Source organism: Pelodiscus sinensis, chromosome 5, assembly GCF_049634645.1.
Source record: "Pelodiscus sinensis isolate JC-2024 chromosome 5, ASM4963464v1, whole genome shotgun sequence".
Taxonomy (NCBI): domain Eukaryota; kingdom Metazoa; phylum Chordata; order Testudines; family Trionychidae; genus Pelodiscus; species Pelodiscus sinensis.
In genome coordinates, this window is record NC_134715.1 from 16,012,461 (window position 1) to 16,037,751 (window position 25,291).

The 25,291-nt window shown below is 44.3% G+C and overlaps 1 protein-coding gene across 2 annotated transcripts in view; it reads right to left on the reverse strand.

Moving 5' to 3' along the window:
* Window positions 1-25,291, reverse strand: part of SNCA (synuclein alpha) — a 111,450-nt gene that overhangs the window by 80,715 nt on the left and 5,444 nt on the right. The window contains exons 3-4 of one of the 2 annotated variants that reach the window (XM_075929593.1): window positions 15,765-15,806; window positions 4,256-4,401 (exon numbers count right to left, since the gene is read on the reverse strand). In XM_075929593.1, coding sequence (XP_075785708.1) covers window positions 4,256-4,401; window positions 15,765-15,806 — 188 coding nt within the window. The remainder of the gene's footprint in view (window positions 1-4,255; window positions 4,402-15,764; window positions 15,807-25,291) is intronic. The other variant, XM_075929594.1, reaches the window with a different exon arrangement.

Below are 25,291 nucleotides of genomic sequence, written 5' to 3' on the forward strand. Positions count from 1 at the left end.
CTGAAAATACCATTCTGGCTACCATGGATGTAGAAGCTCTATACACCAACATTCCACACAAAAATAGATTACTGGCCATCAGGAACACCATCCCCGATAACAACACAGCACACCTGATAACAGAGCTCTGCGATTTTACATCATACCTAATCTCCAAGAGAAGTCACAATAAATAGATATTAGTGTCTATCTGTTTAGACGGATTTGTAGCCAGGTATTTATAGAACTGATTCCATGCATCTTACAGATCCTGATCCTGCAACTGAAAGTGTGCAAGCAGAGTGCCATGCCTACTGAGTGTGCCACCCAGCCTATATCAGTTTGCTCACGTGCTGTCAACTGCAGAATCCAGGTGTAAGTGCTTAGCAAGCAACATGAACTGGAAGACATAATTTCTTACAAAGTTGGAGTAAATTCAAAAGGTGACACAACACTGGCAAATATCCTGGATTCCAGTGTACAAAGAAATCCCATTTCAGTCCAGTTCCACAGAAGGCTATTAGATTATTTGTTTTGTAACAACCATGATTATCAGCCATCCATGAGAAGAGAAACTCGGGATAGAAAGGCACAGAGGGTATGTCTACACTACAAAGTTAATTTGAACTAACAGCCGTTAGTTCAAATTAACTTTCATAGGCGCTACACATACAAACCGCTAGTTCAAACTTAATTCGAACTAGCGGAGCGCTTAATTCGAACTAGGTAAACCTCATTCTACGAGGACTAACGCCTAGTTCAAATTAAGTAGTTCGAATTAAGGGCTGTGTAGCCACTTAATTCGAACTAGTGGGAGGCTAGCCCTTCCTAGCTTGCCTTGGTGGCCTCTCTGGGCCAAACCAGGGAAACTTTTCTGCCCCCCTCCCGGCCCCGGAGCCCTTAAAGTGGCACGGTCTGGCTACAGTGCTTGTGCCAGTTGCAAGCCTGCCAGCACCCAGCCAGCAGACCCTGCACCTGGCACGGCACGAACCAGCCACCCGCTGCCACCCAGCCCTCCGCCTCTTCCCAGGACCAGGCTGGTGGCTCACAGGAGCCTGCCCAGGGACACAAGAGGCAGGCGCCCACCTGGTCTAGTGCAGAGATCGTGGACCTCATCGAGGTTTGGGGGGAGGCCTCCAACGTCCACAATCTCCGCACTAGGCACAGGAATGCGGCCGTCTAGGCAGGATAGCTGCCAGCCTGGCCACCAAAGGCCACATGCGAACCTAGGAGCTCTTCCAAACCCCTAATCATTGTAGTTGCCCTTTTCTGAACCCTTTCCAAGGCCAAAACATCTCTTTTGAGGTGAGGAGACCACATCTGTACACAGTACTGAAGATATGGTGTACCATAGTTTGATACTTCCCCTCCTCCTTCTTGCCCTGGCTTCCCCCTTCCAGCTCCCTCCTCCCAGGCTTCCCCCTCCCCTCTCCCACCCTCTCTCTTCCCCTCTCCCACCTCCTTTTCCCAGTCTCCCCAGAGGTTAATTCCCCCCCCCCCCAGTTTTGTTAAATAAAGAGAGTTTCTATTTTTGAACACACGTGTCCTTTATTTTTTACATCATGAAGGGGGGCTAGGAAGGGGTAAGTGGAAGGAGGTGAGGGAGGAATGGGGTACGCACCCCCAATGGGGAGGACTGGGGTGGCTCTGCAGGCTCCTTGGGGTGGAAGCTCTTCTGCAGGGTCGCCTGGATTCTGACAGCCTCCCAATGAACCCCCCACATGGCAGCCTGCAGCAAGTGCAGCTGGGATGATGGCCGAGTGCTGTGATGTGCCGAGTGCGAGCACTCAGGGCACTCCAAGTCAGGACTGCTTTGCTGTCCCTCATCGAGGTAGACAGGCAAGCGGGGAACCTTGAGAACTGTCTGTCCGGGGTGGGGGTCGGGTCCCTTTAAGCACAGCCCTCGGCTAGCCTGAGGCAGCAGCTCCACGCTCTAAGTCCTAACCTGATGCCCTGCCGGCACCTGTTCCGGCCAGCCTTAACTTCGGTTCAGGGTCCACTTAATGTGGATATGCTAGTTTGAATTAGCAAAACGCTAATTCAAATTAGTTTTTAGGTCTAGATGCACTAGTTCGAATTAGCTTAGTTCTAATTAACTAATTTGAATTAAGTTAATTCGAATTAGTGCTGTAGTGTAGACATACCCAGACTTCCAACAATTGAGCTAAAATAGTTAATTTATTAGTAAGAATAGAAAGTTCTTGTTATGGACTGGACACTAGCAAGGGTTAGGACCTACTTAACTTGCATAAAACAGACTGACAGAAGGACAGACACACACTGCATCTAATGTCCATTGTATGCTCCAATGTTATGTGTTCTGACATGTTCTATTGGAAAAGTAGTCATTTTTGGCTGACACCATATTCCATTCTTGGTCCCAACCCAAATATGAATTTTACTGGCAAATTGGTGCAAAATCCATTCACCCATTTTTGAATTGCACACAGTAGAAATCCTCATCCCACTTTGTTATAAAAAGTTTTTAAATGGCTGAACTTCATAACTTTTCATGTTCTAGATAACTGTTCCTTTTCTGCAAAAACAGTAAGTCATAAACCTCAAAAGTGCCTAGGAGATTTGAATACTAATGGAGTGGGTAGCACAATCCCCCAAAAGGCTTTAAGAACTGCAACTTAAATAAAGAAGAATGGATAAATAATGACAGTACAAGCAATAGAAAAAATTGGTTCTCCACATTCAAAGTACAAAATCTCAACTACTTTTAGAATATATTATGCTATTTATAAGATTGTGGAATAATATGAATATGCACTGCATATGTTCCTTGGTTCTACAGATGCAATTTTATTGTTATGGTTAGCTATATGTGCAACAGCTATATATGCAACAGCAAAAAAATGAAATTTCCCCTGTAAAGCCACGGAAAAGACACAACCAAACCTTAGCAGAAAATAAGGGTGTGAGGCTCTAAGAACTTTTCACTCTTTGTATATATCCCCTGAGAGTTCATTAGAATATAATTTTCTAAATACTAAAGAACAGCTTGTAGAAAGCACCTGGGACACATTAAGGCATTTTCTTTCCATTTGAATTGAAAAGGATTAAAAATAAAACAGGAAATTGCTTTAAAAAACTAACAAAACAACGTGATGTTTTGAGACCAACCTACTTCTATGCAACAAATGTCTACTTACAGTCTAACTCTTTTTCTAAAACAACAAAGAAACCCAAAGTGCATATCCGTCTGTCTTAAAACAGATAGTAAAGATATAAAAGAGTTACTGGAAAGAATTCAATTTTGACAGCTTATCTTGCTATTAAATACAGGGGGAAGATTACACAGAACAACTTATTCAGTCTAAATGCAGCATAATATTTGAAATTTAAAATCCATTGTTTTGCTAATGCTTTTCTCTTTATATTCTATTTTTCTTTCACTTTAAAATATACATTTATGCATAAAACATAACATGAGCTGTTTTACGTCTGTCTTTTGGTTGTTTTTGTCCAAAGAGATCAATATACATAGTGATTGTCATTAAGAAGTCATCATTTATCAACAGTTACCACACTTTAGTATCTGAAACCACATTTTTTCTCTGGTGCAAATATAGGAATATAACTGTAATGTATCAGATACAAAAATATGTTAACTGATGGTATAGGATAACTGAGCAGCCTATGTGCTGGAACAAAAATAACTGGAATTATTTTTACAAACATGCTAGAAAGGAATCTGACCTGCAGCGATAAAAGAAATTCAGAGGCAGCTTTGAGTTCATCTTAGTATAAGTAGAGAGGTAGCAGTCTGCTGCAAACTTTTTAAGTTTGAGCATGCCAATGTAATCAACCAGTGAGTATATGTTACGTCTCCTTCTGTGCCCAGTCCAGAGGATATGAGTTGGCTCTTGAACTCAAGTTGTAGCAGCTTATGCTTTTTAGCTTTGGAGGTCACATGTTCAATGCCCAAAATGATAGTCACTACATACAGTTCCAGCATTCTAGTTTGACCCATTAGAAGGCATGGCATTCAGGACCATCCTTAATGTACACATTAATGTTTTCTATGCTAATACAGGCTGATATTTTCAAAGGAACTATAAAGAAACTACATGCTCAACTCCCATTGATGCTCCTAACTTCCAGGAGCCCTTTGCTGTCCTCACAAATACACTCACCAGATCAAGAGACAGGCATACACCCCTCCAGCCAGCTATTCTCATTAGCTAGGCCCTTACCCTGGTGGATTCACAGAGACTCCACAAAGACCTCACTTCCTTACCTTAAAAAAAAACTGGTAAATAAAACAAACCTGTTTAGCCATCTGATCCTTCTTGACTAAGCCAGTGGCTGCAGCAATATTGCCTGCTCCTTCCACTGTCTTGTGTGCTACTGCTGTCACTCCCGTCACCACAGCTCCCCCGACATTAGACACTTGCTCTTTGGTTTTCTCAGCCACTGTTAAAAAGCGAGAGATTAACAATATGTTACAGTACTGAGGGATGAAGGTTAATAAGGGAATTAGAGGATAAAGTAGGTTATTAATACAGAAACTGACAATGAGCATCAATGGACAAACAGTGAGACCATTACAATTTCTGTACATCCAAAATGAATCATAGGCAATGAAACACCATCATTTGATAAGACAAAATAGTGTAGCACAACTAGAACTAAGGATCTATTTGCAGGCCAATTGTTGCGGCTTGGCAAGACTGTACTACCACATTCATTTAGTGTATGTCTACACTACAAAGATAATTCAAAATAACAGCAGTTATTTCTAATTAATTTTAATAGCATCTACACAGGCAAACCGCTATTTCAAAATAAATTCGAAATAGCGGAGCCCTTATTTCGAATTTGGTAAACCTCATTCTACGAGGAGTAACACCAAACTCAAAATAGCTATTTTGAATTAAGTGCTGTGTAGACACTTAATTCGACATAGGGGGCCTCCAGCCCTTCCCAGGGAGCCCTGGTGGCCACTCTGGGCACAACCAGGAAAACTTACTCTCCTCTCCCCAAGCCCCGGAGACATTAAAGGGGTAGACCCTGGCCACTGTGCCTGTGCCAGCTCCAAGCCTGCCAGCCCAGAGCCAGCAGTGGCCACCGGGGCCCCTGACCCAGTAGCCCCAAAACATGAGCCAGCAAGCCACTGGCAGCCAGCCCTCCACCGCTCCCCAGGAGCAGTCTGCCAGCTCCCAGGAGCCTGACAGGGGCTGGAGAAGGTGGGCGCCTTCCTGGTCCAGGGTGGAGATCATGGACATTATTCAAACTTGGGGGGGATGCTGCTAATGTCCATGATCTCCACACTAGACAGAAGAATACGGCCGTCTATGGCAGGATAGCTGCCAGCCTGGCCGCCAAAGGCCACATGCGAACCCAGGAGCAGGTTTGCATGAAAGTCAGGTTGGTCCGGCAAGATCTCCAATCCTGAGCCCTGAGCTTCCCCTCTCCCTTATTCCCCTTGCTTTCCCCTTCCAGCTCCCTCATCCCAGGTTTCCCCCTCCCCTCTTCCACCCTCTCTCTTCCCCTCTCCCACCTCCTTTTCCCAGTCTCCCCAGAGGTTCATCATCCCCGCCCCAGTTTTGTTCAGTAAACCCAGTTTCTATTTTTGAACATACGTGTCTTTTATTTGACATCAGGAAGGGGGGCTAGGGAGGGGTAAATGGAAGGACGTGAGGGAGGAATGGGGCACAAGCCCCTGGTGAGGAGGACCGGGGAGGTTCTGAAGGCTCCTCGGGGTGGATGCTCTCCCTCAGGGCCTCCTGGATCCTGACAGCCACCCAATGAACCCCCCCGTATGGCAGCCTGCAGCAAGTGCAGCCGGACTAATGGCAACGACCCCACGAGATGCACTGGCATGCCCATGTGGCTGAGTGCTGTGGTGTCCCGAGTGTGGGCACTCAAGGCACTCCAAGACAGGACTGCTTTGCTGTCACTCATCGAGGTAGACAAGCAAGCAGGGAACCCTGAGAACTGTCTGTCCGGGGTTGGGGTAGGGTCCCTTTAAGCATGGAGCTCAGTTAGCCTCAGGCAGCAGCCCCACACACTAAATCCCAACCTGATGCCCTGCCGGCACTGGTTCTGGCCAGCCTTAACTTCAATTCAGGGTCCACTCAGTGTGGACGTGCTATTTCAAAATAGCAAAATGAGATTTCGAAATAGTTTTTGTGTCTAGATGCATTATTTCGAATTAGCTTAATTCGAATTAACTATTTCAAATTAAGTTAATTACAAATAGTGCTGTAGTGTAGACATACCCTCAGTTATCAGGTTTTACTATGTGTGAGAAAGGTTATGAGCAGAAGGCCCTTTATTATGCCCATCTATGTTCCATAACATTCAATGCAATGCAATGCGATGCAGAAACAATATTTTGATTAGTTCACAGAACGCACTGATTGCATGCTACTGCTACTCGCATACCATTTGGTAAATTTATCAAATTACAGTTATTAATTTTTCAGTATTTTAAAAAAATGTTTTCTTAATTAATAAGAATCATTATCTCTCACTCTGTGAGTAATACTCTGAAGACCCTCTTTCTCATACAAAGGTTCTTTTATGCTTCTATGAATCTTGAATTTATATGCTTCTATGAATCTTTACTGGGATTGAAGTCCATGTCTCTCTAACACACACACAATAATACAAAACAAGCGTATCAGAGCAAACTGAAGTAATGGGCAGATCCATGGCTCTAGGAAGACAACAATACAGGTTGCACCTCTAAAATCCGGAATTCTCAGGTCCAACAACATCCATGCTTTGTAATGACCATGGATGTTCCAGGATCCGAGTCCCAGTGCACTGCAGGAAGGTGCGGGCCCAAGGGCTGGCATGTGGGCTGTGAGGCGGGGCAAGAGCCAACGCACAGATCAGTTGGGCTGCGGGGAACAGGGAGCTGGAGCATGGCTCAGCTGGGCTGCAGGGAGGCTAAGAGTCAGTGCATAGCTCAGCAGGGCTTGGAAGGAGCCAAGAGCTGACACTCGGCTCATCTGGGCTGTGGGGGGAGCCAGGAAACCTGTGGGGGTTGGTAACAGGGGTGCCAGCAGAAATAAAATGACCTCCCCTGGTCTAGAAAAATCCCTCAACTGGGACCAGTCAGGTTCCAAAGGTGCCAGACCAGGGAGGTCCAAACTGTACATTTATTCTACACCTGCACATCAATAGTTCTCTATTCTAGCTCGTGGATTTTTCTGCCTATTCACTCCTAAGATCTCTCAGTCACCTTAGCAGCTTACAATGTTCAGGCTGGACCTCCGTGGTCTGGCACCCTTGTGACCTGAGCTGTCTTGGACCAGGGAGTTTGTCAGACCAGGGAAGGTCAGTGCTCCCCTCCTGACTGTCCTGCTCTTGGGCTCCTCCCCCTGGGGCTCCCTGCATGGCTGCTGCCCCCGCTAAAGCGGGACCTGCATGGGGCTTTCCACTTTGCTGCCTACCTGCTGCCCCAGGGTCTCCCAGAGTTTGGGGATCCCTTGGCTGCACCTGGTCCTGTTCCCCGGGGCTCCCAGCTGTGGCCACCTAGCACCGCCGGCCCTGTTGCTGGCGGGGATTCCCCAGCCAGGGCCACCCAGCCATCCCAGCTTACTGCTGGGGCTGTCCTGGTGACGCTGGGGATTCCGCAGGTTCCCCAGCTGAGGCCGCCTGTCTCCACCAGCCCTGCTTTTGCCAGGGGTTCCCCGGTGGAGGCTGCCCAGTCACCCTGACCCCATTTCCACCAGCAGTTTGCTGGGATTTCTGGCCAGGGCCACTCAGCCACAGGCAGCTTAGCTGTGCCAGGGGTTCCTCGGTTGAGGCTGGGGCTTCCCGGCCACATAGCCCTGCTAATTCCAGGGGTTCCCCAGGCAGGGTGGGAGCTCCCCAGTCGCTACCTGGCCCCACTGACACCAGGGGCTCCCCAGCCACTGCTTGGCCTCATTGATGCTGGGGGTTCCCAGGCAGGCTTGGATTGCTCTGGGGCTCTTTGGTCCAGCAACATCCATGGCCCTGCTGGACCACGGATGTTGCTGGACCAGAAGTTTAACCTGGAGCAACTCAAGATAGAAAGCAGGATTAGGGCCATAGAACTCCATACTTTAAAGACACAGGGCCAGATTTTCAAAAGAGCTCAGCACCCATTTATGGCACATCTCCACTACCCACTAGATTGATGGGCAGTGATCAGTCCAGTGGGGGTTGATTTATCATGTCTAGTATAAATTGACATGATAAATCAACCACCAAATGCTTACCTGTTGAATCTGGTACTCTGCCAAAACAAGAAGAGTCAGCAGAGTTGCTGGGAGAGCATCAGCTGTCGACTTACCAAGGTGAAAATACCACAGTAAGCAGACATAAGCACCTCAACTTCAGCTACAGTATTCTAGTTGGCCATTTTCTTTTCTTCCCAGCAATTAGATTCTTCCAATTTCTTATTCAAAGAATTTCAGCTTCCTACATCAAATGGTTCATTCTATAAATTACTATAAGTAATTATACATCAACAGAAAATAGCTGGGGGGAAAAATCAAACAAATGTCCCATTAGAAAAATTAATTAACGAGTTAATTAATAAAGAACAACTTGCAGGAAGTATACGCAAATGACTTAAATCTTTGTCATACACACTGACAATAGACGTAAAATAGAAGTGGGAAGCTGCAGTTCAGACTGACACTATTTTCTAATGGTTATTATTGGTAGCATCTGGGAGCCCAGCCATGAATCAGGACCACGATGTTGCACGTTTCCTTGGAAAAAAATGCTGAGAGGAGCCAACCAGAGACTCCAGGCAGTTGAAACAGAAGCAGCCAAAGCAGGGACCTGTGTATCCCCAGAGAACTTTCCATAGTTCTGGATGAACTTTCCCTGCCCTGAACCGATTAGCAGTTTGCTCTCCATTCTTTTGAATGGGTTAAAGAATTGTCAAAACCAGAACTGGTTAAAAATGATCAGTATGTTTGAAAATATGTTTGAAAATGTTTCATTTAGAAAGAATTCTAAATTTTTTTGAAATTTTCCATTTTGATTGAAGAAATTGAAAACTGAACAAATGTTAACAGCCTTTGTTATTTGTTTTCTCTCTACCCTCTTCTTTTCCCCTCCTTTCAGTGGTAAAATGGAGGAAAGAAGAGTCAAGAAAGGTGAAAGAAGTGGGTGAGAATCACCATTCAGAAACAACAAAACAAAACCCCAGTATTTAAGATTTGTTTTTGTATTGTGTTGATTTTTAATCAAAAAGCCAAATGTTTTCCATTCAAATGTATTTTCAAAAATAAATTTAAAAAAAGAACTTTTAGCATAGCATTATTGACTTCAAACACATCAAGCACACTTATTCCATTTAAAGATTGTCTAATTAATTCTGTATCACTGTCAAAACAAGGAAAAGTACACTGAAGTTTGGGGCGCAACAGATGTACTGATGTTGTGTGATATACAATGGCTCATATACAATGCCATTATTAAAATCACATTTTGTAGATTACATTAAGATGAAAAGTTGATACATGGCAGGTGCTAATGTTACAGTATATAGAGAAAGTCTTCTTCCTTCACCTGTAATTTTTTTTCCTGTAAAAGGATGTATTTCTCTTCAGGAAAGTTTTAGTATATACATGTGAACAAGAAAAGGGCACAGAATCTGACTGCTGACCCTGATTTCAGTGATATAAACATAATAAAATATATAATAAAAATGGGAACCAGACCAGTACCTATAGAGTTCACTACAGAGTATCAAGGTTAACCTGACAAAAGAGAGGCAGTAGGTGCCATTAAAGAGATTTACTGTTCACTGTGTTACAGTAAAAATAGCTTGTTGTTATAGTCTACAGTAGAAATTGCTGTTAGGTCCATATTTAATGGCATCCAGTGTATGTAAAGAAACAGGAAGACAAACCAGCAGAAATGCATAGTGTAATTGCATTCTGCTGGCTTAGAAGAAGAAAATAAAACACATTGAGCAGGGAGGGGGAAGGATAACAGGGAGCATTGAACATAATGGATGCCTGACTGCACACAAGTGAAGGTTTGAGAATACCCCATCTGCCAGTTTCTCTCTTACTGCTAAGATACCACTGCCAAATGATTAGTCTAGGTTGGGATACAGAGCTCAGCAATCATGAGGATGAGAGGCTGCTGAATAGCTTTCCTGGGGAAAGCTGCTTTTTCCATAGACAACTATTCATTTAAAGTGTTTCCATCTCAAAACAATAAGCAAAGCTAATTTCCGCAGAACAGGAGTAAAGCATGCTACCCAAAGCATGTTCCCTCCCAGAAATACAATGTTATCAATTCTTGGCAGCCCCATATAAAGCTTTAAGCTAATATTCTAGTGTTAAAATTTTCAAAAACACATACATGGGAGTACAGCAAACTACAGTTGAGTAAAGAGTAAAGAGAAACTACTATGAGTAAAGAGAAACTGAGAGAGCATTTCCCCTTTTTGGCCTGTAAGAAATATCGATGTAATTACAGGGAACTGGTCAGCCTGTAAATTGATGGGCTCATATTGTCTATCCTAAGCCCTTGTAGCTTCTGGAATCAATACTGAAAGAAATGGGCAATACAGAAGTATAACTAACGAGTTCTGTGGCACCTTATAGGCTAACAGAATAGTGATAGAAATATAGCCGTGTTAGTCTGGTGTAGCTGAAACAAAATACAGGACTATGTAGCACTTTAAAGACTAACAAGATGGTTTATTAGATGATGAGCTTTCGTGGGCCAGACCCACTTCCTCAGAAGTGGGTCTGGCCCACGAAAGCTCATCATCTAATAAACCATCTTGTTAGTCTTTAAAGTGCTACATAGTCCTATAGGCTAACAGATTGATTGGTGCATAAGCTTTCATCGGCAAAGACCCACTTTGTCCGATCTTTCCAGGCTTTGGTATAAAACTTCCCCCCAAAATCCTAAAAACCTCGATTTTGGTGATAAAAATCTGCTGCCACCATCAAGTACTTTTGAACTCCAACAGGGGTGGACACTTGAAACCAGCCCCAGGGCACCCCAAGCTCTTTTCCCCAAAGAGCTTGAAAAAGAAAAGAGAAAATACAAACTGCAGTCTGTGGCTGCCATTCCCTAGTAAGAGGCATGCAGATCCCACAGATAGATTTTCCGGGACACAGAACTGAACCAATACCAGGTTTAATAAAAAGGAAATAACTTTTATTATCACAACAATACTCCTGTTATAAGCATAGTTGGATTGGCTAGATGGTAAGAGCCGCCAATTAATAAACTCACAGAGAATTTTCCCATGGAAACAAAACTTAGTTACAAAAGAGAGGAAACCCCATTTCTGAATGCACAAGACATCAGATTCTCATTCCCAAACCATAAAACAATAAAACCTAATGGATTTATCTAGACTTTACCCTACTTACAGATGGTGAAGAGTCTTTTCTTGGAGAGGGACGTGTTGTCTGTCCCCCTCACTATCTGGAGAGAAACTGCCTCTGAGATAAAGAAGGGAAAAACCAAAAATTCCTTTGTCCCAGTTTGAAATCCCTTTCTGCATTTCTATTGGCTGACTGCTACCTGGCTAGGTACAGTTAACCCCTTAGTCCCAAGGCTGCTGGCCATCCCTCATGACCATGATAGGGTCAGTGGCCTGCGACCCAAAAAAGGTTCCCTACCTGTGCTATAAATAAAGAAAACATTGAAACCTTTTCTGTTGAACACAAATTCATATTTTACTTTTTTTTAAATGAAGTTTGATAAACTAACATGAGGTAATTAAAACACTTAATCTATTTAATAATTTAAGTTAAACCTTTCTCCCTAGTTGCAGCACTAGCAAAATGGCTCAGGTGTAATTATGAAATTAACTATGTGTTTCCATTAGCAACTGGTGGTCCACGGAAAGATTTACATTGAGCCAGGTGGTCCATGGGCCAAAAAGTTTGAGAACCACTGCCTTTGACAGAGAGGGTCTGTAGTGCCAAATATCCATGGCCACATTGTACAGCTTTATTCTGCATGTCTAACCCCCTTCTCCCTCGAGAGTTATTACTGATCTGGACAATCACATGGCTGCTGCCAATCCATGGCTGAGCAAAGTCTCAAATTTGTCTTACCCCAAACATCTTTCTTTTCTAATTCTTTATCTGGGCTAATAACTCTCCCACTGGTCTTTAGAACCTGTGAACTTCTTGCTCAGGTATTTCCCCATGCTTTTAAGTAAATGTTTATGCTGCTGTTGGAAGTGTGCCTTCCCAGAACACGTAGACAAAGGTGCTAGGTGTGCTTGAAATAGCATGCTAAGAATTGTTATTTTTAGAGCTAGTGTGTGTCTATCTGCCAGTATAGGGAGGCATGAACCCAGCTGCAGCGTAAACATGTCCTTTGTCAATCATTCCAAAGAAGATCAATTGCATGAAATTCAATGTATTATGCAGATTTATCAGACAACAGCTTAAAAGTTTAAGTCCTAACTGCTCTGTGTGGCTATAAAAGAATTTAATTGACTTTTCACCTTAATAATTATTGCACCATTTTACTGATTTTTACTTACCGTAACTGTTATTGGCCAAATCAATTCAACACACAGGTTCACTAACAGCTAATATAGTCATATGCACACAAGCCCCATGAAGCCTATTTTTCAAACTGCGACGTGCTAATTTTGAAATAGACTGTGCATGTGCATTGTTCAATTTTGAAATCTTCTTAAATATAATAAATTCAAACCATATTTCATGAGAATTTTGAAAGCACTTCTCCCAAAAAGGCAACTGCTCTGCCAACTTTTAGCTTCCTCGTCCTACCTACTAGCGCTAAATCTGTTTTTTTTAATAGAAATAAAATCACAATAATTTTAATAATAGGAGAAATGTTATTTTCCCCTCTCAGTAGTTTCAAAAATGGCTGAACCAGTTTTCCCCAAACTTTTTAAAGAAAACCATCATCCTCAAGAAAATCTCAATTTTGATCAATGTTAGGCCAAAAGGTGTCAGGTTTGGAAAGTAATGAGCAGTTGACAACAGAGCAATAGCATGTAAATGTTTAAACAGTTATACCTAAAGCTGTTACCCAGAGCTCCAGTTTCAGATAGAGTAAATGGATTAGACAAACACAAGATCACCAGCTGTGCACAAATTCAGACAGGTATAGATCTACAGACATATGAAGAAAATTGGGAAAATATCACTTCCACTCTTCTTTATGAAACCAATCCAAAGCCCCATGAAGTCAGTGGGACTCTTTCCATCGACTTTCACAGGCTTTGGATCAGGCCGTATAAGTTCAATTCTACTCTATCCTTGCATACGCTGAAACGGTGGAAAGAGAACCATTCTCCAGTTCCAATTTCTCTAATGCCATGTAAAGGTCACAACCCTTGTGATTCTTTCAGGTTTGAGAACAGTATGAGAAAAAGAGGGCATGTCAAGGATCAAAAAGCAGAGGTGGCACTGTTACACAAACCCCAGTGTATTTGCTTCTGGGGCCTTAGTAGAAGGTGCAGAGTAGTGGTCCTTAAAGTGTGATTCATGGACCACTAGTGGTCTGCAACTATTTTGCAGGTGGAGCTGCAGGCTCAGGGCTCGCCCTTCTCCCCTGCAGCGGGAAGCCTGCGCTGGCACTCCAGCCCTGTGACTCCCCCCCACCAGTAAGTTGGAGCGCCACTGCCAGCTTCCCGCTATGGGGAGAGAGGGGGTTGCCTCATGGGCCGGATCTGGTTTGTAGGGGGAAGGAAGTGATTCCACATGCTGCTGCTCCCCCTTTCTCCAGTTGTGGGAATGTCAGCACAGGAACCTGCGCTTGCCTGGAGGTTTTCCCCGCCCACTGCTCCCAGAATACTGGCCAATGGGAGCAGCGGGGGGAGGGGGGGGCAGTGCTTGGGAGCAACAGGAGGAATGTGCCAGGTAAGAGCCTCCCATCCTCCCATGCCCAGACCATGCACCCCCACCCTGGACCTTCCTCCTGCCCAGACCTTGCCCACCAACCATCAGTCCATTCCTGCACCTTACCTCCCACTCAGACCTCCCACCCTGTTCCTGCACCCTTCCTCCCTCCAAGATCCCCACCCCAGCCCATTACTGCATCCAACCTCCCACCCACACCTCCACTCTCAGTCCACTCCTGTACCCTGCCTCCCAGCCAGACCCCTCACTCCCTCTTCCTCCTGTACCCATTTTGTCATCATGGATGGATGACTGGTGATCCATGGAAACGTCTGCACTGAGCAGAGTGAAAGCATATATCACAGCAGCTCCATCATTGCCTAAAATGCTCTACCACTCATTAACTGCTGGGACTGATCTCTACTGTGTGCTTCAAATGCTCATTGCTTTCCTACAGTCTTTCTTTCCCATGCGCTCTGCATAGTTCCTAATGCATGCGTGATCTCCTGACCACCAGCTTCTGCATCCTTCTCTTCCTGCCATTGGTTGTGCTGATCCCAGTTCCCAGACAGCATCAGCACACTCTATCCCAGTTCCCTTCCACACCAACTGTCACCCACTTTATGACACCACAACCCCAAATCATCCAGCGGCATAGGTCTCAGTCCTCCTGAGCATTCTACTCTCCCCATGTCCCCCAAATAAATTTCTTTTCACCCCTCCCATGTTCAACAGCTGGTGCCCTTGCTTGCATACATCCTAGGAGAAGGAGACTTGTCCAAACAGGGCTGTCCATCTCTGTGGTAGAGGCTGTGCAAAGACCAAGAACCCATTGAACAGATGGATGGCTGATTTATCCTAACCTAGAACAGTGTTTCTCAAAGTGGTCCATGAAACCACTTTGAGAAACCTGCTCACTGGCTGCTCCAGTGTGTTTATTTACCGGCTCCACAGCCATTGAGCCTCGCCGCTCCCATTGGCTCCAGTTCACCATTTGCAGACAAGAGTAACTGTGGGAAGGAGTGTGGGCCAGGCCAATGGGAGCTGTGAGGCGCCGTAGCCATGGAGCCTGTAAATAAACACACCAGAGCAGCCAGTGAGCAGGTTTCTCAGAGTGGCTTCATGGACCACTTTGAGAAACTCTGGCCTGGAAGATTTACTTGGCGCTGATCAGGTCCTTAACTCAATTAATTTTTGTTTATTGGAAAATAAAATGGTGGGGTTGGGGATGAGGGACTCAATATGCAGGCTGCCCCAGGGGAAAAGGACAACCCCAGCTCTCTGTCACTGTAGCAGCTTCGGACCAGGTGAGAAGAGCCTCTCCATGTTTGCTGCAGCTGCAGTGGGCAAAGGCAGGGGAGGGATGCATGTCCCACAGCTGGGGCAGGTCCATGTTCATTGCAGGTGGGGGAGCTGCAGCCCCTCTTAATCTTCCTAAAGGGCACTTGCGATGTGGGAGGCTTAGGGCTGGGGTCATTCCAAATGAGAGGGCAAGTCGCCCCAGATAGCCCCTTTCATCTGCCTCTTTTCCATATGGTTTTCTGAGAAGCAATCCCTTTCCAGGCACATCCCATTTTCCTGGCACAACCAAGCCCTAACCTTATTTTAAATTATAAAAAAAAGAAGCTGCATACCAAATTTGGTGGTCCTACCTCTTGCCATTTAGGAGTTTTTCAACAAACTAAGGTAACTGTATTTGAACTTTCCAAAAAGAGGACATTCCTGAGAGGGCGTGTATCTGTATCAGTATCTACCAACTCACATTGTATTAATGTGTTATACTGTATATATACTATATGTAATACATTAATACAACGTGAGTTAGTAGGTACCGATACAGAAACACTCCCTCTCAGGAGTGTCCTCTTTTTGGAAAGTTCAAATATGGTAACCCTAAACTACAAACAGACAGACACACTCACAAACAATTATACAGTAGATTTAGGTCAGAAGACAGCTAAAATAATATACTTGTGTGCTTACTTGTTGTGACACCATGAACAACTCCTTCCCTGGTCCTGGAACCTAAACAAAGAAAAATCATTTTACACTGAAATTGTTATGAGTATTGGCAACACCTGTTAGCAAATACTGGGTCAAGTGAATAGGTGATAGAAAAGCAGTAAATATAGCACAGCTAGATTTTAATAAATCATGATAGTGGCTCATAAGGTGTGTAACATTAATTCAAATTGGGCTTAATATAGGCAATGGCATCAGGATAGAAGATTGACAGACCCACCAATAAAGGGTGAAGATAAGTGGCCGGCTACGTCTACACTGGCATGATTTTCCGGAAATGCTTTTAACGGAAAAGTTTTCCGGTAAAAGCATTTTCGGAAAAGAGCGTCTAGATTGGCAGGATGCTTTTCCGCAAAAACACTTTTTGCGGAAAAGCGTCCGTGGCCAATCTAGACGCGCTTTTCCACAAAAAAAGCCCCGATAGCCATTTTCGCGATCGAGGCTTTTTTTTGCGGAAAAGAAATCTCTGCTGTCTACACTGGCCCTTTTGCGCAAAAGTCTTTTGGAAAAAGACTTTTGCCCGAACGGGAGCAGCATAGTTTTTCCGCACAAGCACTGACAATCTTACATGAGATCGTCAGTGCTTTGGCAGAAATTCAAGCGGCTAGTGTACATAGCTGGCAAGTTTTTCCGCAAAACAGATGATTTTGCGGGAAAACTTGCCAGTCTAGACACAGCCCCATGTTTTGAGTTGTGGAGTAGGGGGAGCATCCATATTAGATCTGAATTTAGTTATTAACTTCATTAATGTTCTAATACACAGCATGTTAAGAAAGCACCCACTTCTATAAAGACTTCCGCACATGAAGAATTTCACTTATGTGAGCAGTTCCCACTGTCCCACATGCATAAAATTACTCATGAGTAAGGCTGTGTAGCCTCAGATTAGCAGATGGTCATAAAATTCATTTTGGAAAACATGCAAGTGAATATTTTTCTGGGAAGTAATCTGAAACAAATACTTTAATGAGAATGGAATCTGAGAGGCAGCTTGAGGTAATAGTGAGCAGTGACAGATACAGTATTGGACATGAGTGTATGGTTTAATGTGGCAGCCACAAAGACCAAATCAATTTTGGTATGCATATGCAAATATGTCCTGAATCCTTAGGGAAAAATCTTGTACTAGGAAGGAAATGGGCACCCATTGGCATCAATGGTAAAACTCCCATTCATTTTTAATGGAAGCAGAAATAAAGCACTAGGAAGTGCTTTTGAAAATCCCATCCTCAATACCTTTTTCCATTCCAGACTTCTAATTCTCTGATTTTATAACTTAGCTACATCTGAAGGAGATAAGCCCATCTCTGACCAACCAGGCTTAGGAATTTACAATGCAGACAAGTAGTATGGAAGCCCAGGTAATAGCTTTGTAATGCCATTGGGCTAGGTCTTCAAGGGACAGTATTGCTATCTACATTTTAAAAAGCATTTATTTTCTTTATTATGCACATTATATGAGAATTTTTTTCCCAATGAGTTCCCAAATATTTAGAAACTTCTAGCTATGCTATTTATTTATTTGGGCAATTTTTATGGCTCACATTCAGTATACATGCATTGTTTTATGTCAGGCCTTTTTAACATTATGCATGTGCACTGTTCCTTTAAATCCATAGAAAGAAGCCAAAAAAGGGCATCTGGTGAAAATTCTAGGCAGAAGCTCTACAGTGAAGCAGCAAGAATGTAGCAATAGGTTTAATATTATTTTCCTTATTCTAATAAAGTTTCTTGTTTAGTGTTAGAAGAAAGAGATTGTCAGTGATTCTTTAGAGTTGTGATATTTGGCCATCCCACTAATATAATTGCAAATATTGTAGAACAGTACTCTAGCACTATGTTTCATGTTTTACTGGTGCCAATTTAAAAGAATTGTGTGTGTGTGTGTGAGTAAGTGAGAGAGACATGTGAAATGACTTCATGCCTGGAAAATGAAGATGCCAGACTTGCTCTGGGCACTTTGAAGAAGATAGTTTCTCTGTCTGAAAGTCAGGTAAATAGCCAAGGATTAGAACACAGGGTGAAGAAATAGTGTCCTCTCTTCTTGATAGTCATTCAATTATACCAGGAGAAACACCAGATTGTTTTCCTCTACAGCAAATGTCAATCATTGCAAGGTTTCTGAGCTCTGTGACTAAAAACAAAGCAGAAGTCTTTTCAGTGTGTAAGGATTAATCTTACACCACCAGCGCTCAGTTCCACATGGTCATAAATGCTCTAGTCTCAATTCAGCAAAACACATTTCATTTTAAGCACAAATGTAATTCCACTGTTTTGTAGAAAGAGCCTACAAAGCACTTCATTGGATTCCATCAGACAATAGGACACATGCTTACAATTGAGCATGAGATTAAGTGCTTTGCTGGATTGGAGTCAGAGTGCTCAATTCCCTTGCTGGATTGATCCCTAGTGATGGGCTAAATCCTTCAAGTGACTTACTGTTCAATTGGGGTGGGACGAGATGGAGTAAAGCATCAAAAAACCCTCACAGAAGAATTCTCCATCACAGATATCTCCAGAACGAAATATACATATGTGGGAGTGCTTGGCTCCATGGAAGGCATGAAGCCTCAAGTGGAAGGAGGGGGAGGCAAGGATAACCAGCTCTCAGCACCGAACAGACCAGGGGTCGACAACGTGTGGCTCACGAGCCATATAAAGCTCACTTAAGAGCCAAATATGGCTTGCGGCTTGAGCTCAGCCCTACCTTCATTCTCCCCTTCCCCCCGCAACAGGGATCCTGGGCTGGTGATCCAGCCTTGCTCCCCCAACAAGATTAGAGTCAGTGCCAGCTTCCTGCAGGGGGAGGGGAAAGCCTTGAGGCTCTCCACCAGATTCAGCTTGTGGGAAAGTGCATGCACACTGCTCCTCCCCTCCCCTACCCACAGCAACACGTGTGGTTCCTTATCCACCATACTTTCCCCATACTCCAGGGAGGCAGGAAACGGGAGCTGAACAGTCTCCCGTGCCTGATGATCACCACACAAAGTGCACCCGGCTGCACTGGATGTGGTGGTGCTGTATATTGAACATGCAAGAGTGGGTGGGAGGTGCAGCTAAGATGGCGGCAGAGGATCCGGACTTTCGGGATGAGGAGCAGCTGGATTTCCTAAATGAGTGGCACATGCCCTGCCTACAGATCCTGTCCAAGAGATATTCATCCCAGGAGACGAGCAGGTACTGGCCAAGCTGCTCCTGCCCCCTCTCCCTTGGCCAGACACCCACCAGCACCCTGCTCCTGTCCCCTCCCCACTGGTCAGACACCCACTCACACCTCATTCCCGCCCCCTGGACAGACACCCACCAGCACCTTGTTCCTGCCCCCTCGGCCAGACATCCATCAGAACCCTGCTCCTGCCCCCTGGACAGACACCCACCAGCATCCTGCTCCTGCAACCTCCCCCCTGGCCAGACATCTACCCCCAGCTTGCTCCTGCACCCTACCTCCCTCCTAGATTCTGCATCGCCTTCCCTACCCTATTCACTGGCAGCTCTGTCCCACACACTGGACCCCTCATGTTTGGTCCCACCCCAGAGCTTAGGGGGGGCACAAAATCCACTAATCCTGGAACTCCAGAATAGTTAGTCTGGCCAGAGGCCTTGAACCTCAGTCCCCTTTGCCCTCATCCCTGCCACCCATGGTGTTGGAATGCCAGGGGAGTGAAGTGTCTCAGTTGGGGGCCACATGAGAGAGGGCTGGAGTGTTTTGAAGGGGTTTGTGTGTGTGTGGGGGGGGGTTCTGTTTGTTTTCTTCTCTGATTTTTCTGTGGGACAGTGGCCCCTGACCCAAAAAAAGGTCCACCACCCCTGCCATAAATAAAGACAATGTTGAAACTTTTGTGTTGGACATAATATTTTACTTTATTTAAAAAAGAAACCTGGACAACAAGCCCCCATTTGGGACCCAGCCCCCATCTGGCCACAGCATCATAACACTCCTGCTCAGCTTTCTCCCCCCTCCCCAACCCTGAGCCCATCATACACCCAAACCCCCTGCCCTAAGCCCCTCATACACCCCAATCAAACCTCTTGCACCCCAACATCCCCAGACTCCACCGTAAGATTGACAGAAGACAGCCTGAATACTTGCATGAAGCTGGATTTGATCAGTTATGATGTAAACTTCAAAGAAATGTGTGAAAAGATGCAGGAGCAGAAGTCCCATTAGTCTGTGAGTACGTTTCATTTATGCTATTACTAATATCTATTTATGCTATTACTAGTATCAATTATATTAAGTTGTATATTTTCCATCATGCAAGTGGGCATTCTTATTGGCTCTTGACCACTTGTTTTGAATTTTGATGTAGTTTGGCTCTTTGATTTGAAAAGGTTGCCAACCCCTGGTCCAGACCAGGCCCTCAGAGCTGCCTGGATCGTGCTGCACGGGACTCAGGCACAGATTTAAAGGGTCTGGGGCCCCAAGGCAGCTGCAGCCTTCTCCTCTTGTCGGGAGTGGGAGCATAGGATGGAAAATGGCTCTCTTTACTGGCCACTCCAAAACTTCATAGAAAAGCTGCTTCGCATGTCCTGCATGACAGGAGTCATGGAGTGGTGATTCAGGGTACTAACTAGTAGTCAAGAAACATGGCCTGCTTGTACATTCTGTCTCAGCAATAAGCTTTCTGCATAGATGACACATGCAAGCAGAACACTGACACGCATGCACACTACTTCTCCTGAATACACTGTTCATGAGACCACACAGGAGGAAGGGGTGGATGTTCCTTCTGTTTTCAGCCACCAGCCAGAATTTGGACCTTCGTGTGAACCCCCCTCCCCCCTCCAAAGAGACACCAGTACCACCCTTCTTTCCCATTTCACTAGTATTTGTCAACACTATTAAACTTCAGTAGTTATTTTGTGTGTTGACTGTGAGGCCCAATCCTGCACACCGCTCATTTCTGAGCACTTCTTTAGAGGTGCTGAGCATTCTGAGCACTTCAATGAATTGGAGCCTCATTCAGACATAGAGCTGGCTAAGGCAGCACATGCTTTCTGCAGTAGCACATGCACCACTTTCAGCAACAGCTGGTTGGGAAAAGGGAACCTTGACCCAATTGGAGAGAGAGATTATTGTTCTGCTTCTGAGTGCTCTCACAGAGTACTGTTTCCCCAAGGACCTTAGCAGGGATTAGTCTGCTCATTATTCCAACGACAGACCTGAAATATCTTTGCTATCTCTACTGACAGAGAAAAACAACATATGCCTTGAGAGAAGGCTGCAGCAGAGGCATTTCTAAGATATAAACAGTTTGGGGAACGGACAGTATTGTAGTACCTGCTGTAGGTGAGATCAAATCTACATAAATACAAACACCAGAGTCTGGGTGCAGTGGAGAGGGGGAGTGGATGGAGAGGATCCCAACAACCTGATACTAAGCTACACAGGCCCAGTGCAAGTTAAAGCTGTGGGGGGCTGGGAGGGTACTTTGTCCTATACTAAGATTACACCCCAGAAGAGAAAAAGGAACAGCAAAGCTTCACTCTGCTACACACTATGTCCTGACAAGTCCCATCCCCTTTTCCTGAGGCCAAGATAGCAAACTGCGGTCCTTGACTCAGAGCATCAGCATTAAACTCAGAGGCAGATTAAAATGTCCTTTCTTGCATTGTATAGTACCACCCCACTTAAACAATCTACCTGAAATTAAATGTGCATAAGGGTATCAGAATCTAGCCCTGACTTACTTAAATGAAATTGGCATAATGATAAATACAGTTAAGTCATCCATTTTAAAATCCATAAGCTCATAAATGCTAAGCCTAATGGAGACAATATGACACTCAACTTTGATCAGGCCTGAAGGTATGTCTACACTACAGAGTTTTGTCGGAAAAACAGGGTTCCTTTAAGAGCGTTTCTCTGCTAGGCTCTGGCACTAGCACTCAGAAGCAACTGGTGACCTAAAGTCCTGGCTGAAGTGGTTCCAGGTGGCCTTTTATGTGAGAGAGTGTCCAATAAGCACTGGAATGGGTTTCCTAAGGAGGTGGTGGAATCTCCGTCCCTAGAGATGTTTAAATCTCGGCTTGACAAAGCCCTGGGTTGACTTAGTTGGGATTGGTCCTGCCTTGGGCAGGGGGCTGGACTTGATGACCTCCTTGATGACCTTCCAGCTCTATGATTCTATGATTCTGATGCTCTCTTTCGAAAAGCAGATAGCTTTTTTCGTGTGCTTTTGTGTGTGGACTCTCTCTTCTGAAAAAACATTCTTTCAAAAGAAGTTTGCAGTCTAGACGTAGCCTGTGTGACTTGCACAGACCACAAAGCAAGTCAGTGGCAGAGCAGAAACCAAAATTCAGGGTTGATTGCTGGGTTCCAGTCCCTTTCTCTTAAAAACCACAAATGAACATTATTCTTTGTATCTTATATATTAACTATGAAGAATTGATTGTCAGTTGGTGTGAATTAATGTAGCTCCATTGATTTCACCATGCTGATGCACACAAGCTAAGATTCTGGCAGAGTGTAAGAAAGAAGCTAATTTGGGGTTTAATCCAAAACCCATCCAAAAGACTTTCCAGAGACTGAATAGTAATTGGATCAGGTATTAAGAAAGAAGATACCCTGGGTCAGGAGAATGGCATTCAGGATTAAAATAAATAGAATGAAACCCAAACTTTCTCAAGTCTTCTATAGCTTACTTGCCCACAGATAGAAATGTTCCTTTGTTGACTGGAAGATTAAACCATTACAATTATTTCATGGTTTTCTAGATAATGGCTGTTTTTATGTGAGAGTCTCTTGCCACCCTTTTTTGCACTAGATTTTAAAAAATCTATACTTTGAATAATAGGCAGCAGTAATTTGCACAGAAAGACTCGCTTCTCTGTAATTTCTCCCCAAAAACTGATGGCAAAGAGTCACTGACAAGATGACTACTGAGATTACTATCAAGATCTTCTCAATTCTAGTCCCAAAAGGGTCTTTTCAGGATGGTATCAACTAATAGCACTGCAGAACTCATTTGTAATGCATTCAGTTTTAGTTGCAATGCCACGTACAGCAGTGTGGAGTGAAAATCCTCAACTGCTTCAATGCATTTCACTTCATTGTAAATGAGTTCCATTCTACTAATCCTTTAGGAATTTTATCATCTTCTTCCTCTGCTCTGGCAGAGCAGGAAAAAAGAGAAGTTACCACTGTGGGAGGGTGGGGTTAAAAGAGAGGAATACCTGGCTTCCCTTTTCACATGAGGACATGAAGGAGAACTTAACCTAGGATCATTTTGAACTACAATTCCAGCTAGGGAAGATAAACTTCCTGCAGCAATACACTTAGCTGTCATTACCCCTGGTTGAAGGAGAATGGATCTTTTACTTAGTAGCCATTTTCCCATTGTAATGAAACTACATATATGTTTGTTTCTTTTATGAAAGAAATCAGTTTAGTGTGGGATCACTCCTGCACTATGATTAATTATTAGTATACAGATCCTATCCCAACAGCTCACAATCTAAGCACACTGAAGACAATGGTAATTTTGCCATTGACTTCATTGGAAGCAGGTTTGGGTTCTAGCATTCCTAGTATCACAGCAAATGGAAAAGGCATGCAGATTAACTCAGCACATGCTTTATGAGCATATCTAATAAAGAGAACTCATGGAAGTGCTTTTGTGATCTACAAGCAAAAACTCTGAAAACCAATAACAGACAATGAAATAGTGGAAGATATTCTGATAATCATGCAAAAGTGCCTAGATACATTGAAACATATACTCATTTTAAATTTAGCTTTCAAAATTGCTGCTTTTTTGTTAACCAGGGAATGGAATTTTCTATGACTTAACTAGAAAAGAATGTTCAAGGTAGGCTACACAATGTGTAGTCCAATATATGCAGAGCAGAAATAATTTGTTACAAACTAACACTAACCTGTTAGGGTATTAGGATTCAGAAAAACAAAACAAAAAAGGGAATGTGTGGTAACCCCAATATTTCCATATCCAGGCAATTATTTCAGTTTTCAACCATATTCCAGTCGGAAAGCTGTGCACATCTCCCTAAGTGTACACAGCATCTGTACCAGCATTTACCTATTAAACCATGAAAAAACAGAAAGAACATACTGAAAAGACTATATTATTTTTTCGTCTTTAAGCATGATCTAATTTAACTTAGAAGGAAACAGAAGGAGGAAATAGCAGGAGGAAAAACAGGTAGTTTGAAATAGGGCAGTTATTCCAGGCTTGTAAATTAAAAAAAAAAAAAAAAAAAAAAGGTGTCCGGCCGGGAAGATGCAAATCAAGCACGGGATATTTAAATCCTGGGCTTGATTTGTAATTCCGAATGCCTACATTTGCAGCCCTATTCCAAAATAGGCTGCAAGTGTAGACATACCCTTTGAGACATTAATTCTATTCCTAGCTCTGCACTGGCTCCCTGGGTGACATGGGCAAGTTCCTTGTCCCAGTTTTCCGGTTTGTAAGATGATATGATGTGGTGTATATACCCCACATTGGGCCAGGAGGGCTTAATGCCCTGTGGGTAGAGGAAGTCCCACCCCCCCTCAGCCACACTGGGCATGCTCCAAGGCCTGGAGCAATATGAAAGGGAGCAGCTCAGCTCAATCTGGGCTGGATGCTGGAGAGGAAGGACCTTCTAAAGGAGCTCCAGAGGTGGACCAGCCAGAAACCCAGACAATGGGAGCCGGAGACCCGGAAGACTGTTTTGAGTCTCCAGACCCAATGGAACTGTAGAAGGAGACTGGCACTGTGAAGCCTGGCAACCCTGAAACTGAGGGGATCACCCCAACACCAGAACTGGTAGGAAGTAACCCAGGGAGGGTGCATGAGTCGTGTATCCAACCCAGGCGCGCTCAGTGTGTTGTGGTAGGATTCCGCGCTAAGCGAATGGAGGGTCACTTCTCCAATGATAGGGCCCTGGGTTGGGGTCTGCTGGAGTAGGGCTGCTGCCTCAAACCCCTTGTAACTCTAGCCATTAGGCTGTGCTTCCCTGAACCATAGGGTTGAGTTATAGACCGTGGCTGCTGGGCCACGCTGCCTCGGGATGAGGCGTTCTTGTGACACGACAGATGGGAACATAATATTTCCCTACCACACAAGGTTATTGTGGTCATTCCTTCATGATCCATGGAAGGAAGATGCTGGGGCCAACAATGTAACAAGTATCCATTAGAGGAAACTCAGTCAAGGGAGGTGAGGGAATGAAAAGCTTTTACACTGGGGTGGGCAATAATTTTTTATGCAGGGCTACTCCAAGAATTTGGAAAGTAGTCGAGGGCTGCATTCTTCTATGATATTAATGGAGGAGATGTGGGGTCTGGGATGGAGGTTAGGTGCAGAAGGGAGCTTGGGGTAAGGGAAGGAGTTTGGATGAAGGAGGCAGTTGTGACCTGGGGCACTGGACTGCGTTGGAGGGGGAAGGATTGTGACCTACGGCAGGAAATTGGGGTACACAAGGGAATGCAGAGATTTGTGTTGTGAGCTAGGGCAGAAGGGGACTATGATCTGGGGCAGGTGATT